Source organism: Diabrotica virgifera, chromosome 3, assembly GCF_917563875.1.
Source record: "Diabrotica virgifera virgifera chromosome 3, PGI_DIABVI_V3a".
Lineage (NCBI taxonomy): Eukaryota > Metazoa > Arthropoda > Insecta > Coleoptera > Chrysomelidae > Diabrotica > Diabrotica virgifera.
This window is the reverse complement of record NC_065445.1, coordinates 15,699,340-15,715,053: the sequence shown is the minus strand read 5'-3', so window position 1 is coordinate 15,715,053 and position 15,714 is coordinate 15,699,340. Positions and strand designations below refer to the sequence as shown.

The 15,714-nt window shown below is 34.4% G+C and overlaps 2 protein-coding genes across 3 annotated transcripts in view; one reads left to right on the top strand and one right to left on the bottom strand.

Moving 5' to 3' along the window:
* Positions 1–13: 13 nt before the first annotated feature.
* LOC114327161 (peptide deformylase, mitochondrial) lies at positions 14–10,524 on the top strand. The gene is made up of 3 exons (XM_028275684.2): positions 14–457; positions 2,000–2,120; positions 10,243–10,524. The coding sequence occupies exons 1-3, from the start codon at positions 101–103 to the stop codon at positions 10,434–10,436; spliced, it is 672 nt and encodes a 223-aa protein (XP_028131485.2). The 5' UTR covers positions 14–100; the 3' UTR covers positions 10,437–10,524.
* Positions 10,447–15,714, bottom strand: part of LOC114327158 (zinc finger protein 26) — a 30,219-nt gene continuing 24,951 nt past the window's right edge. For both annotated transcript variants that reach the window (XM_028275679.2, XM_028275680.2), the window contains exon 9: positions 10,447–10,718. In XM_028275679.2, coding sequence (XP_028131480.1) covers positions 10,613–10,718 — 106 coding nt within the window. In that variant the 3' untranslated portion in view covers positions 10,447–10,612. The remainder of the gene's footprint in view (positions 10,719–15,714) is intronic.

Below are 15,714 nucleotides of genomic sequence, written 5' to 3'. Positions count from 1 at the left end.
GAAGTGAGTTGTGAGTTTCATGTTCCATGCATTTTGAAAGACAGGTTATGTAAAGGAAAAACAGAGTTTAAAAATTTAAATAAATTTTTCAATTTTGAAAATGAGAATGCAACAGAGTGTACGTTACATGAGTTACAAAGCATTGAGGACATGGTATGCAAATTTGGTTAAACCAAAACCTAATGATCCACCTTACAGTCATATTGTTCAAATAGGAGATCCAAATTTAAGAGTATCATCAGAACGGATTTTCGAAGATGATATTTGCAGACCCGAGGCTCAATATCTTATTAAAAAATTACGAAGTGCCTTCCAAAGTAATAACTGTGTAGGACTGTCGGCCCCACAAATTGGAATACCTCTGCAACTTCTAATAGCAGAATTCAATGAAAAACACTTGAAAGGATATTCAAAAAATGAAGTTAAAGCTAAGGAGATGACTGTTCAGCCACAAACAGTAAGTAAAACAACGTTTTATATTTGAGATTATGAAAAAAAGTTTAGTTTGTATTTAGAAGATATTGATAGATGGTTACAATGATATTTGCTATTATCGAATGAGGTAACATTATAATATAGAGATCCACCTTTATTTCAGTATGTTCGCATAAAGCGTTTTCAATGACAGGCCATGCATTTAGGATGGAAAGAAGCGGGTTTTCAAAAAAAACTGTTGAATACAAGAATGCAGAGGAAGAGATCTATTGGAAGACCTAGGTCATGGGAGAATGATCTAAATGAGAACATAAGAAATCTCCTTGGCAGTTGTTCCTGTAGAATGACCACAGACTGTAACGGAGAGGTTTTGCTGAGGGAGGCCAGGTCTTGAATTGGCCTGTAGAGCCATAGGAAGTACGGATGGCGGTTGTTGACAAAACACCAGTTTTTTTCACCTACGGTTTAACCTAGCGGTTATAACCGGTTATTCCAAAAACCGGTGTTCGGTTTTTTTAGTCATAGCCTATGCCCAATAGATTACATTTACATTGCGCTTTAGTTTGCGATACTCCAGTCAAATCGATGTCAGTCCATATCAGTATAGAAATCAGACATCAGTGTTGTGAAATCGGTTCCAGTCAGCTTAAAATTTCTCATTTACGAGGCGAAAATTTTTTAAATTTTTTCCTCTGAATTCAGTATTTTTTCACTTATCCGGTTTTTCACCGGTTGTTACTTTAAAAAGAGAAAACCGGTTATAACCGGGACAAAAAACAACCGGAAAAACCAATTATTGCAGAGGAAAAAAACCGGATTTAGGTTATAACTAGTAGGTTTTTCCCATCCCTAATAGGAAGGATGTAGAAAACTCTACAACATAGGTTTTCAATCCAAATGGCAATTGCAAAAGATTTCTGCAGATTACTGGTCAAATTATCTGCTCAGGTCTTTCAGCCATAAAATCTGGTGTCTTCCTCTTTTGCCCTGCACTTTACCTTTCAAATATGATTTGGAGCACTTCATATCTTTTACCTTTCAATTCATACATGATTGCCCAGTATTCGAACAGATTCCCTGGCCGTGTGACATGTTGCCCCTTCTTGCTGAAACTATTATTGATTTTAAGCTTGGACCGTTTATGCTCCCTTTTCTGTATGGTCGAAAATAGTACCACACGATAAATTTTTTTCTGCAAAACAGAACTAAAAACAAAAATCCTGGAGCACCTAGCATTAGCATGACATTAACACAATCACACCTTGGATGTTTTTGAAGGTGAAATTGTATATTTTTATAAAAGGTCTTTGTTTTCCTCCCCTCTACTAAGGATTTTTGTTAATCATTTTGTAATTGTAGAATATTTTTAGTCAGTAGCCAGCCAAACTAAATTCTGTAAATTGTAGTCAAATATTATTTTAACTTGATAAAATAATATTTTATTGCAAATATATCTCACAGTGAACTGATAGTGGGCCAAGAAATATTAAAAAGTAAAACATACAAGTATCTAAACAATATTTAAATTAATTATGAACGTAATGCCAGTATATATTAGTTTTAGGTAATTATAAATCCACAAATAAGAATTGTAGATTACACGAAGGTGGTTTTTCCAGAATCCTGTGAGAGTATGAGGGGATATTATGCTGAGGTTCCTAGGTATAGGTCTATTGAGGTAAAAGGTAAGAGAATATATTGAAAATATTTATTGATGAGATATCTTTTTTTTATATATTGTATTCTGAATCTCCAAATAATATTTTACTTAACAATAAAGAAATGAAAAGGCTGATATCTTGCCTGCAAAGGTAAAACAGTATATGTGAAAAAAGTGAGTTTTGAGATAAATGACTTATTGTTCTTTTGTTGTGCCGTTTTGTCATTTATAAAGTTAGACAAGTGAAATTTGGAATATAAAAAAAGCATGTTATTATAATAATTATTATAACAGCAAATATGTATAGTTTTTTCAAATGTTCTTGTAAAATGACATATACTGTTTTACCATTTTTCCAGTATACACAAAGAGTATATAAAAGACTTTATACGTATATACCGTCGGGGGAGATAAAAATTCCCATTGGTCATACTATGGTAAAAGAGTATATGAAATGTTTATACTATTTTACCATTGGAATTGGGACACCGTTTTTATGAAATATGTTACCGTATAACAGCATATACCACATATATCCTATTTTACCAGTAGAGTTTCAAAAAATAGATATAACATAATACCAGGGATAAGCAGCGTATAATGATGTATACTATTCTGCCTTTGTAGAGTTTGTCGAATATACTGTTTTACCATAGCAGAGACGCAAGTACACGTACTCATATACTGTTTTACCAGTGTCACATTTTGAAAACTAAATGAGATAGAAATAAACTAAAAATTGCATAAGAAAGAGCGGAAAAAATTACCCAGTTTCGGCGGCAAATTCAAATATCGATTTTTTTCACATATACTGTTTTACCTTGGTAGGCAAGATATGTTTTTGTACACACTTCTGATAAGTGAAAGAAAAGTATTTTTTAAGTGTGTTAAAGTTTTTTTTAACCCTTGTAAGGCGGTGCGGGGTGCAGCTGCACCCCAGACCTCGTTTTTCCACATATCTTTTTTAATAAATTTTTTGATTTTTGTCCATTTTTTTATTCGCATTAAATTCAATTCTAAACGCATTCCACCTATTACAGCATTTAAAGCTCTTCACGTTTACATGCTTTTTTGGAAAAAATGACTAAGGTGCTAATGATGAAAATTTCATATCCTGAATTAGACGTTTCTGATGTTCCACGTGGAGCTAACAGAGCTACGGGACAAGGTCGGTGTTACTTATGTCAGAGAAAAAAGATCGAAAGTCCCGGCATAACAGTATTGTGTGTAAAAACTTTGTGTTTCTCACTCTGTGAAAAATTTCATTTGTTTGTCTTGCAACGATAATAATTTTTTTTTAAGAAGAAATGAGTACTTTGTTGTAAAATTATGTTTCATAGTATAAAAATAGAAAACAATAGAAAACAAATTGTATGTTTTAACAGTATTAAATCCAATGAAATTTCTGTAACTTCTGGCGTACCACAAGGATCCCACTTGGGACCATTATTGTTTAATCTGTTTTTTTTTTATTTATTTATTCACGGGCAAGCCCTATTCAGATATAAATTTTACAGTGTTCTAAATTATATAACATAATTATACAATTATATAACATTAATGTTAACCAATTATATAACATAAATTATCGTAATATAACATAACAAAGTGGTTTGTGGAAAAATAATTCTATGAGTAATACAGTTACAAAAAAGAATAAGATAACATTAGGTCAGTACAATTACAAACAAAAGATATCACCTAAACCAATTCGGAAATGTTTCAAGGTATAACGGTTTTAAGTTATCTAATACATACAGGTCATGAAACACTAATCACAATACAAAAGCTCTGGCCGAAAATATTAAAAAGTTAAAAAGTTAGGGAAGAAATTAGGTTTTTAAAGCGGGAAACTGATATATTAAAAATTTCGAGGTTATTTAATGAGTTAGCTAATCGAAGAGTTCTAGGAATAAATGTGTTGTAAGAATAATTGAATCTATGAAAAGAGACATAAAAGGTTTGCACCTGCCTAGTCGAACGACTGGGGACAAATAGAGATATTTTGGAGAGAAGTTCGGGGCAGTTACACAGCCCGTTGATAATTTTAAATAAAATAATTAAGTCTCTTTGTTTTCTGCGTACCTCAAGAGGAGGTAAGTTCAGTATGCGCTCTAATACAGAATAGTCATAGTATACATGCATCTTAGTGGCAGTATATCTCAGAAAATTGTGTTGGATAGCCTCAATTTTCAGTTTATGAGTAAAGTAATAGGGGGAACAAATTGTGGAACAGTAATCGAAATGAGATCTAACCAGGGAGAAATAAAGAGATCTAATAGCTGAGATGTTTGTAAAGTCGCTAGTGGTTCTTTTTATAAAGCCAAGCATCTTCATAGACTTCTGTATTGTACTGGAAATGTGTGATTTATAGCTAAGGGCGGAGTCAAGGATCACACCTAGATCCCTAGTTTCAGAGGCAGAATGTAAGGTCAGATTATTTATACTATATTCGAAGATGATTGGATGATGAGTTCGGTGGAAACGAAGAATATGGCATTTGGATGCATTCAAACACATACCATTTTGCACACACCAGTTAGATAGGCGATCAATATCACCTTGTAGACTAAGTGAATCAGCCTCACATGTGATTATTTTAAAACATTTTAAATCATCAGCGAATAACAAAGTTTCACTTACTTGGAAACAGGGTATTAGATCATTGATAAATATATTAAACAACAGAGGTCCCAAGTGTGATCCTTGTGGTACACCTGAGGTAACAGAGATGGTATGAGAATAGTGATGATTAACCCTGACAATTTGCGATCTTTGCGTAAGATAGCTCTTGAGCCACTTCAATATAAGGCCATCAACTCCATATAAATAAAGTTTATGAATCAAGAGCTCATGATTAACTTTGTCGAAAGCTTTGGAAAAGTCAGTATACACAGAGTCAACTTGTAAACCCCTCTCAAGAGCATCTGTCAAAAAATCAACATATGTTATGAGACCCAATTCTGCTGATTTTTTGGATGTAAATCCAAATTGTTGGGCCCCTATAATTGGCGAGAAGTCATAACTTAAATAATCAGAAATAATGCTCTCAAAAACTTTAGGAATAGCACTAAGAATACAAATGGGACGATAGTTACCTATATCCGATTTTCGACCTGATTTATATATTGGAGTGACATAAGAGTTTTTCCAGTAGTCTGGAAATTCCCCTGTTGATATAGACTTATTAAATATATAAAAAAGTGGGCGCGATAGAATGAAGCTGAATGTTTTAAGGAAAGTGGGGGGAATTCCATCAGGACCAGGACCTTTGTTGGTATTGAGTTCAGACAGTTTTTCGTAGATTTTTGAAATTTCAATGTGATAATTAGACACATTAACCAAAGGTGAAATCTGGGTTACATGCGGATGTAAGGATTGGTTAGTATAGACGGAAGAGAATTGGTTAGCAAAAAGATTAGCAATATCAGTTCCATTGAAGGCAGTACGATCTCCAAGAGTCATTGTATTAGGTATAGCGTTATTTTCCCTTTTACTACTTACAAATTTCCAAAAGGATTTAACGTTATTAACAATAGAATATTCGGTACGTTGAATGTAATCAGCATAACACTGTCTTGATAAAAATTTACATCTAGTTCTTAAGATACTAAATGCTGCATAACTTTCTGGACACCTTGTGCTCTTATATATCTTGTGCGCTGATTTCTTCTCGTGAAGCAACTTCTTCAGCTCAGAGGAGTATCAGCATGGATATTTCTTATCACAGATTTTTTTTAGCGGAACAAAATGATCAATGATGGAATAAAAAATGTCGTAAAATACAGAAACCATGTCAGAGAGCTCTTTTCCTTGAAGTGCACCATCCCAATTAATTGCTTCAAGGGATGAACGAATTGCTGCATAGTCAGCATGAACAAAGTCATAATAATACTCTTCACCAGATGAATGATCATTTGTGATTTTGAGTGGAAAACTGCATTCAAGCGGAGGATGATGTGTGTCCACTGGAATTAAAGTGTCGATAGCCTTCAATACATCAATACCCAATGGAGATAAAATGAGATCAAGCGTAACCCCTCTATCGTTGGTTATTTCATTGGTCTGGAAGAGATTGAAAAAAGCACAGATATTGGATATAGTTTCAATAGAATCAGCTTCAGATTGTGTAGCTGTAGGCTGAGGAGAAGCAACGGAACAATAATCATCGACATCCCAAACTGCAGATGAAAGATTAAAATCACCCAATAGAAAAAGGTTTGCTCTATCGTATTGCTCGCTTATAGTGATAAGCTGTTCAAAGTATGTTTGGTATAAAGTAGCTATAGATTTAGGTGGAAAATATACTGTACCGATTATAGATTTGTTATTAAAGAGAACAAACAACTGTTCAATCGAAGGATCAGACTGAATTTGATAAGAAGGAATCGAGTTCTTAATGGCAATCAACACTCCCCCACCTCTACTGTTTTATTAATGATATAGTTAAAAGTTTTCACCATGGTGTGGTACTCCTATTTGCTGATGATTTAAAGGTATTTTCTGTAATAAGGTCAAGTGAAGATGCTGAAAAATTACAAGACGACTTGACTAAACTTCAAAGTTGGTGCATCAATAATGGTATGGAATTGAATACAAGTAAGTGTCATGTCATGCGTTTTTATCGAACTAATAACCCTTTACTATATGATTACAGTATTAATACATCTCTTCTTTCATCACAAACTGTAATCAAAGATCTTGGAATATGGCTAGATACCTCACTAACTTTTCATGAGCACTTTAAAACTATCATTAACAAATCTTTGAGGCTTCTTGGATATATCAAACGAGTTACTTCTGATTTTACGTCCATCCAACCATTAAAGATTCTATATTGTTCGTTGGTTAGATCTCATCTTTAATATTGCTCTTCGGTGTGGTCTCCCTATTATCAGTTGTATAGTGATAAAATTGAGAATGTGCAACATAAATTCCTTAGACATGTTGCGTTTTAACTTGGCCAGTATATGCATTATGATGATATTTTACAGATGCTAAATTTTACTACATTAAAAAGCCGTCGATTACATCACGACTTAATTCTATTATTTAAGCTGGTTAACTCACAAATCGACTGCCCAGATATGTTAGCCAAAATTAATTTCGCAGTTCCCAACCGCCAGACAAGACAATTGGTTTCATTTTCTGTACCAATGCATAGAACAAATTATGCTCATTATTCGTTCTTATCTCGAAGCCAAAGAATTGCAAATCAATTTCAGGAACTCGACTTTTCCTACAGCTTAAATAGATTCAAGGCCGTATTGTCAAATATCACTTGACGACAATTATTATCAGATGTAGGTACCTACTTTTTATGTTTAATATTTATATTATTTGTCTGTGTACTTTCATGTTTAATTGTCTGGTAATTTTTAGCTTATAAATGTTTTATTTTGTTTTAAACCTTTGACATGTTAATTGTATTTTTTTAAATTATTGTACTTGTTTTAAAATTGTACTTATTTTGTAAAATGGGTTCGCCCGTAAATAAATAAATAAAAAACAAGTCCTAATTATCTTTCAAATCAATTTCACGACGTTCACATATAAAAAAAAATGGATATACAGATGGGGTGCACATGCACCCCACACCGTTGTTTACGTAAGAATCTAAGCACCGCCTTACGAGGGTTAAATTCCCCGCTTTCGACTTACAAAGCCATTATTTAGAATCTACAATCAACAACTAAAGTTTTTGTATTGCAAAAAACAATTTTTTGGCAATTCAAGATGGAATCCCACTCTCTTTTTAGTGGTACTTTAATCTGAAGTTAAACCTTTTTAAATCCAAATTTAGTTACTTATTAGAGGTCTATTATAGCATAGCTCTGATGACTTAACACATTTTGTGTGCATTAGTCACTCTAGGCCAGCGGTTCTCAATCTGTGGTACATGTACCACTGGTGGTACATTTCATTTTTGAGGTGGTACACAAAACGCAAAAACAGACAAAATCAGCACCACTATTATAGTTAATTAGATCATTTAGTTAGATATGTATTTCAGTTAGGTGGTACCAAAAATAATAAAAAGTATTTGGTGGTACATGACACAAAAAGATTGAGAACCGCTGCTCTAGGCATTCAAACCTGTGGAACTAAATAGGTTTCTTTTCATAGTGGTTCCATAAACGAGTGTGACCGAATACAAGGTGGCAGCGAATGTATTAATATAATTAAGCCCACAGTTCTTACATGTGTTTTAAAAGTTCTACAATAAAGATAGTTTTTAATGAAAAGAGTGCATTATTACTGTTTTAATCATGAGGGGCTAGATAAAAGTATTGTTTATGGTTGACTAATATTGACGTGGAGATTTCACCAAAAATACAACATACAGGTTGAAGCATCTAATGAGCTTTTAATTGGTGATTAAGGCCGCTGGGTTTAATTAATTGAGTAGTAGAAACAAGGCAGTGGACTATAGTATGAAAAGTAAATATATGATATGAAATAATGCACTTAATATGAAAGATGCTCAGGTACCGCCCTTTCTGGGTAAAGATAACTTGAAGTGATAAAGGTCGACACATGTGGTTCCTTGAAACACTTTCTAACTTGATACATGTGCCAAGCAAACTTTTATCCCCTGTTGTCAAAGTGAGTGCGTTTTCTCTTTCAACAAGAAAATATTTATGAACAGCCAGTGGTGTAGAAAAGAATGATTTAACTATAAAATCTATTATGCAATATGGAGTTAAACTATGTATATATTTATTATAAGAAAACTAAGAGAATATTTGCTATTACATAATTAAGTAGTCATATGCTTAACTATAAAAAAGTAATAAACTAAAATATTAAAATACGTTCCATACTTTCCCAAACACAGGTTGTATACAATATATAGGAGTGGTGATACATTTAAAAAGCCAAGTGACTAATTATATCAGAAAAATGGTAAATTTTGCAACATTACAGACATCAAATTTCAAATCTTTATATTGCAAAATATATGTATCCTTGTTTTTGTACATTTCGGACCATCAATTTAAAAGATAAATAGATGATTCCAGACTTTTAGTCCATTCTGTAAGTAGGAAACTCTGTATTGGGACCGTGCAAGTTAGGCAAAGCTATTTCTACGCTCTGCAACTTTATTCGCACTTTTAATTATATTGTCCAATTATATTAGTCGTGGTTACTGGATAATTGTCAAGGCCATAGCCCAAAAAAATAATAAGAAGAAAAAATAAGATTCAGGTTATGCTATCAAAACGTAAACAATTGTATGTAGTAAATAAAATTAGTTATTAAAATGCAGTACTGCAAGCAAAATACAAATAATTAAATTTACCTTTATATTCTTTTTCTCATGATCATCTTTCAGTGCGTCACAGTTTTTCGATTTCTCTCTAACGCATTAAATTGTATGTGACAGAAAAAAAGGCACGTCTGGGAATACTTCGGTAATTATTCTAGTTCGGTGATTATTCTAGTTGTCGATAGATGGCGCCATAATCAAAAAAGAATTATTTATTAAATAAAATAATAATATTATCAATATAATCTGTACAATTTATAAGACTATACAAATGAAAGAAAATACCATTTTATAAATGCAATAGACACAATTGATTTGGTTTTATTCCAAATTGAAAATAAAATTTGACAACTGTCAGATTTAACTAAAATGTCACGTTAGAATAAATGTCATAAATATGTATTATCACGGACTTACCTTTTTTTCTATAATTTGTGACGCACTGAAAAATGTTCATGAAAAGGAGAATATAATAATTGCATATCATATCAATATTGTGGAGCAATATATAATTTTTCTGCTTCAATGATAGAAGTTATGAAATATACGTCAATTTGACAATTTCAATTGACAATATGAATTATTTAAGATAGTTGCAATATTTATCCGCGACTCGCGCACGGTCGTTTCTCGTTTCCCTTTCAAGTACTTGCACACCGCGAATAATAGTACTATACTTGTGGAATGAGCTCAAAGAGCTTAGCCAACTTGTACTACTAAGTGATTGATACTTACGTTATTCATAATGGTATTTTGTCTTTAATTTGATTGGAGATTTGTCCTCGATTCTGTATTAATTCTACCAGGCCGCCACATAATTTTGGCATTTAAATAGCATCCAGCATTAATACCTACTCTAATCATTAATTTTTTTTAGGATGGAACGAAAAAGGTGCTTTATTCACAATTTTGGCCCATGGATGGTGGGCACGAATACTTCAACATGAGATAGACCACCTCCAAGGAAAAATGTATGTAGATGTCATGGAACCTAGATCATTAACTTGTTCGTGCTGGCATGAAGTGAACGAGAGAGGAGGCAGAGTACATATACCTTTAGGAACTAAATAATAAACTTAAAAATCTAGTCATATATTTATTTTCTACAATACGTTGTGAAATGAAAAAACAATATATATACATATAGAGTTAAGATAAATTGCTTTTAATGACATCAGACCATTAGCCTACACATAAAATGTAAATAATTTTAAATCAAGTACGGAAAATGAAGAATATCAATGTGTTTATGCATTCGGTGCATGTACCCATGCAGCAGTTGATGTTTGTGGTTCTCCTGTCCTTATATCATTTGGATATGTCACAAGGAACAGTTCGTGGCCGTTAATATACCTGAAATAATAATAAAAATATTAAAACATTTTAGTAAAAAATTAAATATGTAAACCAATACGTACAATGGTTGCTGGTTCAACAATCAACTTGATTATAAACAAGAAGTAAGAGCGAGAATAGAGGTAGCCCGACAAGGCTTTATCAAAATGAAAAGCTTATTTTGTAACAGTAGTATCAATATCAGTCTTAGATGTCGTTTGCTGCATTGCTAGGTATATACATATTTTTGTACAGAACGGAGGCCTAGGCGCTCAACATAACACCGATGAATAAGTTAAAAGCCTTTAAACTCTGGCTTTCTAGAAGAATCTTGATAATACCTTGGACAACCCACACCACCAACGAGAATGTTTTGAGGAGAATAGATACAGATAGGGAGCTAATTAAGATCATCAAAGTTAAAAAAGCTAGCCATCTGGGACACATAATGAGAAACGAAAGTACCTCCTCGAGCAACTGATCATCCACAGAAAAATTGAAGGAAAACGGGGTCCTGGTAGGTGTCAGATTTCATGGCTTAAAAATATCAGAGACTGGACCAGCCTTGATACAATCTCTTTGTTTAGAGCTGCCTTAGACAGACAGATTTGCCGGTGTAGTCACTACCTCCACTAAAGGAGACAGCACCACAAGAAGAAGTGCAAATGTATGGGAATTGGGTATAAAATAAATGTGAATTGTGGAGATTGCAATGTGAATTGTTGAAATGACAAATCTCAGATCTAAATAATAAATCTGAAAATTCTTGTGGAACCACTTTCTGGTTCATCCAATTTATAAGGCAAGGAAACGACGAAAGGGACTCGCAGCTTATATTTCATTTCGGTTCAGAGATGATCCACTATCCCCATACCTCCGTTTGAGCAAATCATGGAAACACGATATTGTTCACATGTTCGTAGGCTTCAAACTCAGGCATGTGTACGAATACAAAACCACCGGACAGACTTTTTCAAAATTTCGCAGTGACTAAAACAGGGAGATGGGCTGGCCCCAACATTGATTAACCTGGCAGTGGAGTATGCGGTTAGGCAAATGCAAACTGGACGAGGAAACCTACTGACCAACTGAACGATTCAACTGGCCGCTTATGCCGATGATATTAATATTATGAGTAGAACATCAACAGGAGCACAAGAAACATACGCAGAGTTAAAAACACAAACAAAAATGCTAGGTCTGGAAATTAACACAGAAAAAACAAAAATAATGACTCAGACGAGAAGAAATATATACAAAACATTATACATGAAGATGACATTGAAACGGTTGGAAAGTTTACATACCTGGGAGTAGAAATATATGCCGACGGATCAGAAGATGGAGAAATACGGAAGAGAATAAGGCAGGCAAACAGAGCTTATTTTGTTCTCTCCCATATATTTCGGTCTAAAAGTGTCCACCGAAATACAAAGATGAGAATCTATAAAACCTTAATTCGACATTCGACCAATAACGTGCTATGGCAGTGAAGCCTGGGTCTGAAAGAAACATCGAAAAACAAACTTGACACATTCGAAAGGAAAGTACTGAGGGGAATACTAGGACCTGTGAGGGAAAACGGAATCTTCAAAAGTCGATACAACAACGAGCTTTATCAACTTTATAAGGAAACACTCCTGTCAGACTTTATTAGAATACAAAGATTGCAATGGGCCGGACATGTGATAAGAATGGGAGAGGATAGGCTACCAAAAAGAGCACTGAATGCTAGAATGCAGGGAAAGAGACCGGTTGGAAAGCCAAGAAAGCGCTGGGAAGACACAGTAAACAGCGAGGCACAAGCCCTTTTAGGAGTCCGTGTATTGGAGAAGAGCAGCAACAGACAAGCAAGGGTGGAGGCAACAAATAAAGGAGGCCACTGCTTAATTTGGGCTGTAGTGCCGTAGAAGAAGAAGAAGAAACGACGAATAGAGGAGACGAAAGAGACTCTACAATATATAGTCACATTCTGTCTATTCGTCTAGGAAAAATTCCAACAAAAATTGATTCCATGTACTCAAAATATGAGTAAAATGAAAAATTAAAAACAGCGTATGTTTCATTTCCGTTTAAGATGATCCACCATTCCCAGACGTCCGTTTCGGTATCTCCAGAACTATTCAGTGCAGCTACATGAACACCTCTGAATCGAAACCAAATCAAGCTGCCTATTTAATCAATCCTTATGGGGATGGTGGATTATCTCTGAACCAAAATGAAACATAAGCTGTTTTTAATGTGAATTGTATTATAAGAGTCTCGTTTTAAAAAAGAAAATTTAGTGACATATGTAAAGGCCAAAGCCTTATATTTGTAAAGCAAAGTTTTTAACCTAATATAAACAATAATATTGAAAAATATTAAATATCACTAAAAGATTTTTAATTGAAAACTTATTGGTCCATTTCCCTGGTAACACCTCCCATCCATCCAATGGCACTACAGCCCAAATCGAGCCTTGGCCTCCTTCAATAAGCTTCTCCAATCATTTCGATTTACCGCTGTTCTTTTCCATGAATGCGTTCCCAGAAAGTTCCTGGCATCCTCATCGACTTCGTCTTCCCATCTCTTTTTAGGTCTTCCAACAGGTCTTCTTCCCTGCATTCTTGCATTCAGCAATTTTCTGGGGATTCTATTCTCATGCATGCGGACCACGTGCCCTGCCCACCGTAATCTCTGCAGTTTAGTGTGTTGTGCTAGAGTTGGTTCGCTATATTGCTCGTATATTTCTCTATTATACCTAATTCGCCAGTTGTTATTTTCACTTATTGGGCCCAGTATCCTACGTAATACTTTTCTTTCAAACACATCTAATGCATTGGCAGATTTCTGTGTCACCACCCATGTATCGCAGCCATAACTTACTATGGGCCTGATTATTGTTTTATATACCCGGAGTTTTGTTTTCCGGTGTACGTCTCGCGATTTGAATATGGGGCCCATCGTGAAATAGGCTTTATTTGCCAGCACAAGCCTTCTATTTATTTCCGGTTCTTCTTCATTGCTTGCAACCAGATCCATTCCTAGGTACGTGAATCTATTCACATGTTCTATATCGTCAATAAAGTGTTGTTGCGCCGGTCTATTTGATCTGGTTTGTATGAGTAGTTTTGTTTTATTTGTGTTTATTGCTAGCCCTACTGCTTCTGCGCTCTGTTTCAACTCAACGTAGGTTTCTTCCGCTGCATTCATTGTCCTGCTCATTATGTTTATATCATCCGCGTATGCTGCTAATTGGGTAGATTTGTTTGTAAGTATGTTATTTCCACTCACCGTCAACCGTCTAATTACATATTCAAGAACAAGATTAAAAAGCGTTGGAGCCAGTCCGTCGCCTTGTTTCAGTCCTTGCGTTATCGTAAATGCATCAGTGATCTGTCCTTGAATACATACTTGTGCTTCTGTTTCTGTCATTGTCATTTGCACTAGTCGTATTAATTTTGATGGTATGCCAAATTCTTCCAATATATTAGGTAGAATTGTTCTATCTATTGAATCATAGGCTTGTTTAAAATCTACAAAGAGATTGTAAACGTCCATGTCATATTCCCATGCTTTGGCTAGTATATGTTTAACTGTAAATAGTTGGTCAATGGTAGATCTATTTTGCCTAAACCCTGCTTGATATTCCCCGATGATTTTTTCCGTGAGAGGTTGAAGTCTTCCATTAAGGATGTTTGTGAATATTTTGTATCCCGAACAAAGTAAAGAGATGCCTCTATAATTCTGATTATGAATAGGGCAGATTATACTTTTCTTCCATTGTTCGGGGGATTTCTTCTTCTATCCATATCTCGTATTAGCTGGTACATCTGTTGTGACAAATTCCTTCCTCCTTGCTTGAGTAGTTCTGCCGGTATTTTATCTATTCCCGGTGCCAAAATTACTAACTATTTAGTAATAATTATTAACTATTTAGTAATTATTTTTTTGCCAATTTTACCAAAATGGCAAAATTACTTGCTAAAATCACTAGCCAGTTGTGTCTGAATTTAGCGAACCGACTATAAATGCAAGAATGCATGGAAAAAGACCTGTTGGAAGGACAAAAAAGAGATGGAAAGACAAAGTAGACAATGCCAAAAACCTCCTAAAAAGACATTCATGAAAAAGAACAACAGTAAATCGAGATGATTGAAGAAGCTCTGCTGAATGAGGCCAAGACCCGGTTTAGGCTGTAGTGGCAGTGGATAGATGGGTCAAGAAAATAAGTATTAACAATAATAGTGTATTAAAAAAACACAATGACTATCTGGGTGTACCACACCCACCTAGCGCTTAGTGTTATAAATATATTATAACCTTGTGCTCGTCGGGTTAAGACTGATAGTACTGTATTGCAGTATAGGCCTGGATCCCGCGTACCAAAAAAAGTTGATTAATGGCAAGCTGAAAATTTGTTAATAGCTTAACGGTGTCTAGTCGAACAAACTTTGATTTACGGGAACACTGGAACAGGGGAAGTTTTAATTGTGGAACAGCTTAAAAATTTGGAACGTCAGATTACGAAAACGTCCCATGTATTTTGTCGGACAGAACATCCAATTGATTTGTTACCCTTTCATTAAACTCTCATGCAAAAATCAAACTGCTATTAGGTACTAACCAACATGATTCCTGTCATTTGACATGCTCTTCGTATTCTACTCATTAAAATACCCAGTTGGTGATAAACACCAGTCTGATTTTTGCATGAGAGTTTAATAAAATGGTAACAAATCAATTGGAAATTCTGTCTGACAAAATACATGGAACGTTACACGTAACGTAACGTTACACGTAACTGGAGGTAACACCTCCAGGGCTTCTAAAAATTGCAAGCCAGATGGATGCTGCAGTGAAGACAAGAGGGAATTCTAAAAAGTTGCAATTCACAACCCCGTGTACAGCTTGGTAAAGTTCCAACGGAAAAATGGACCTAGTTACTCTATAGGAGTAATAATAATAAAATAAAAATGTATACCATTTTTATTCAGTTGCAATGCGAAGGCAAAACTGTCTTATTTTTTAC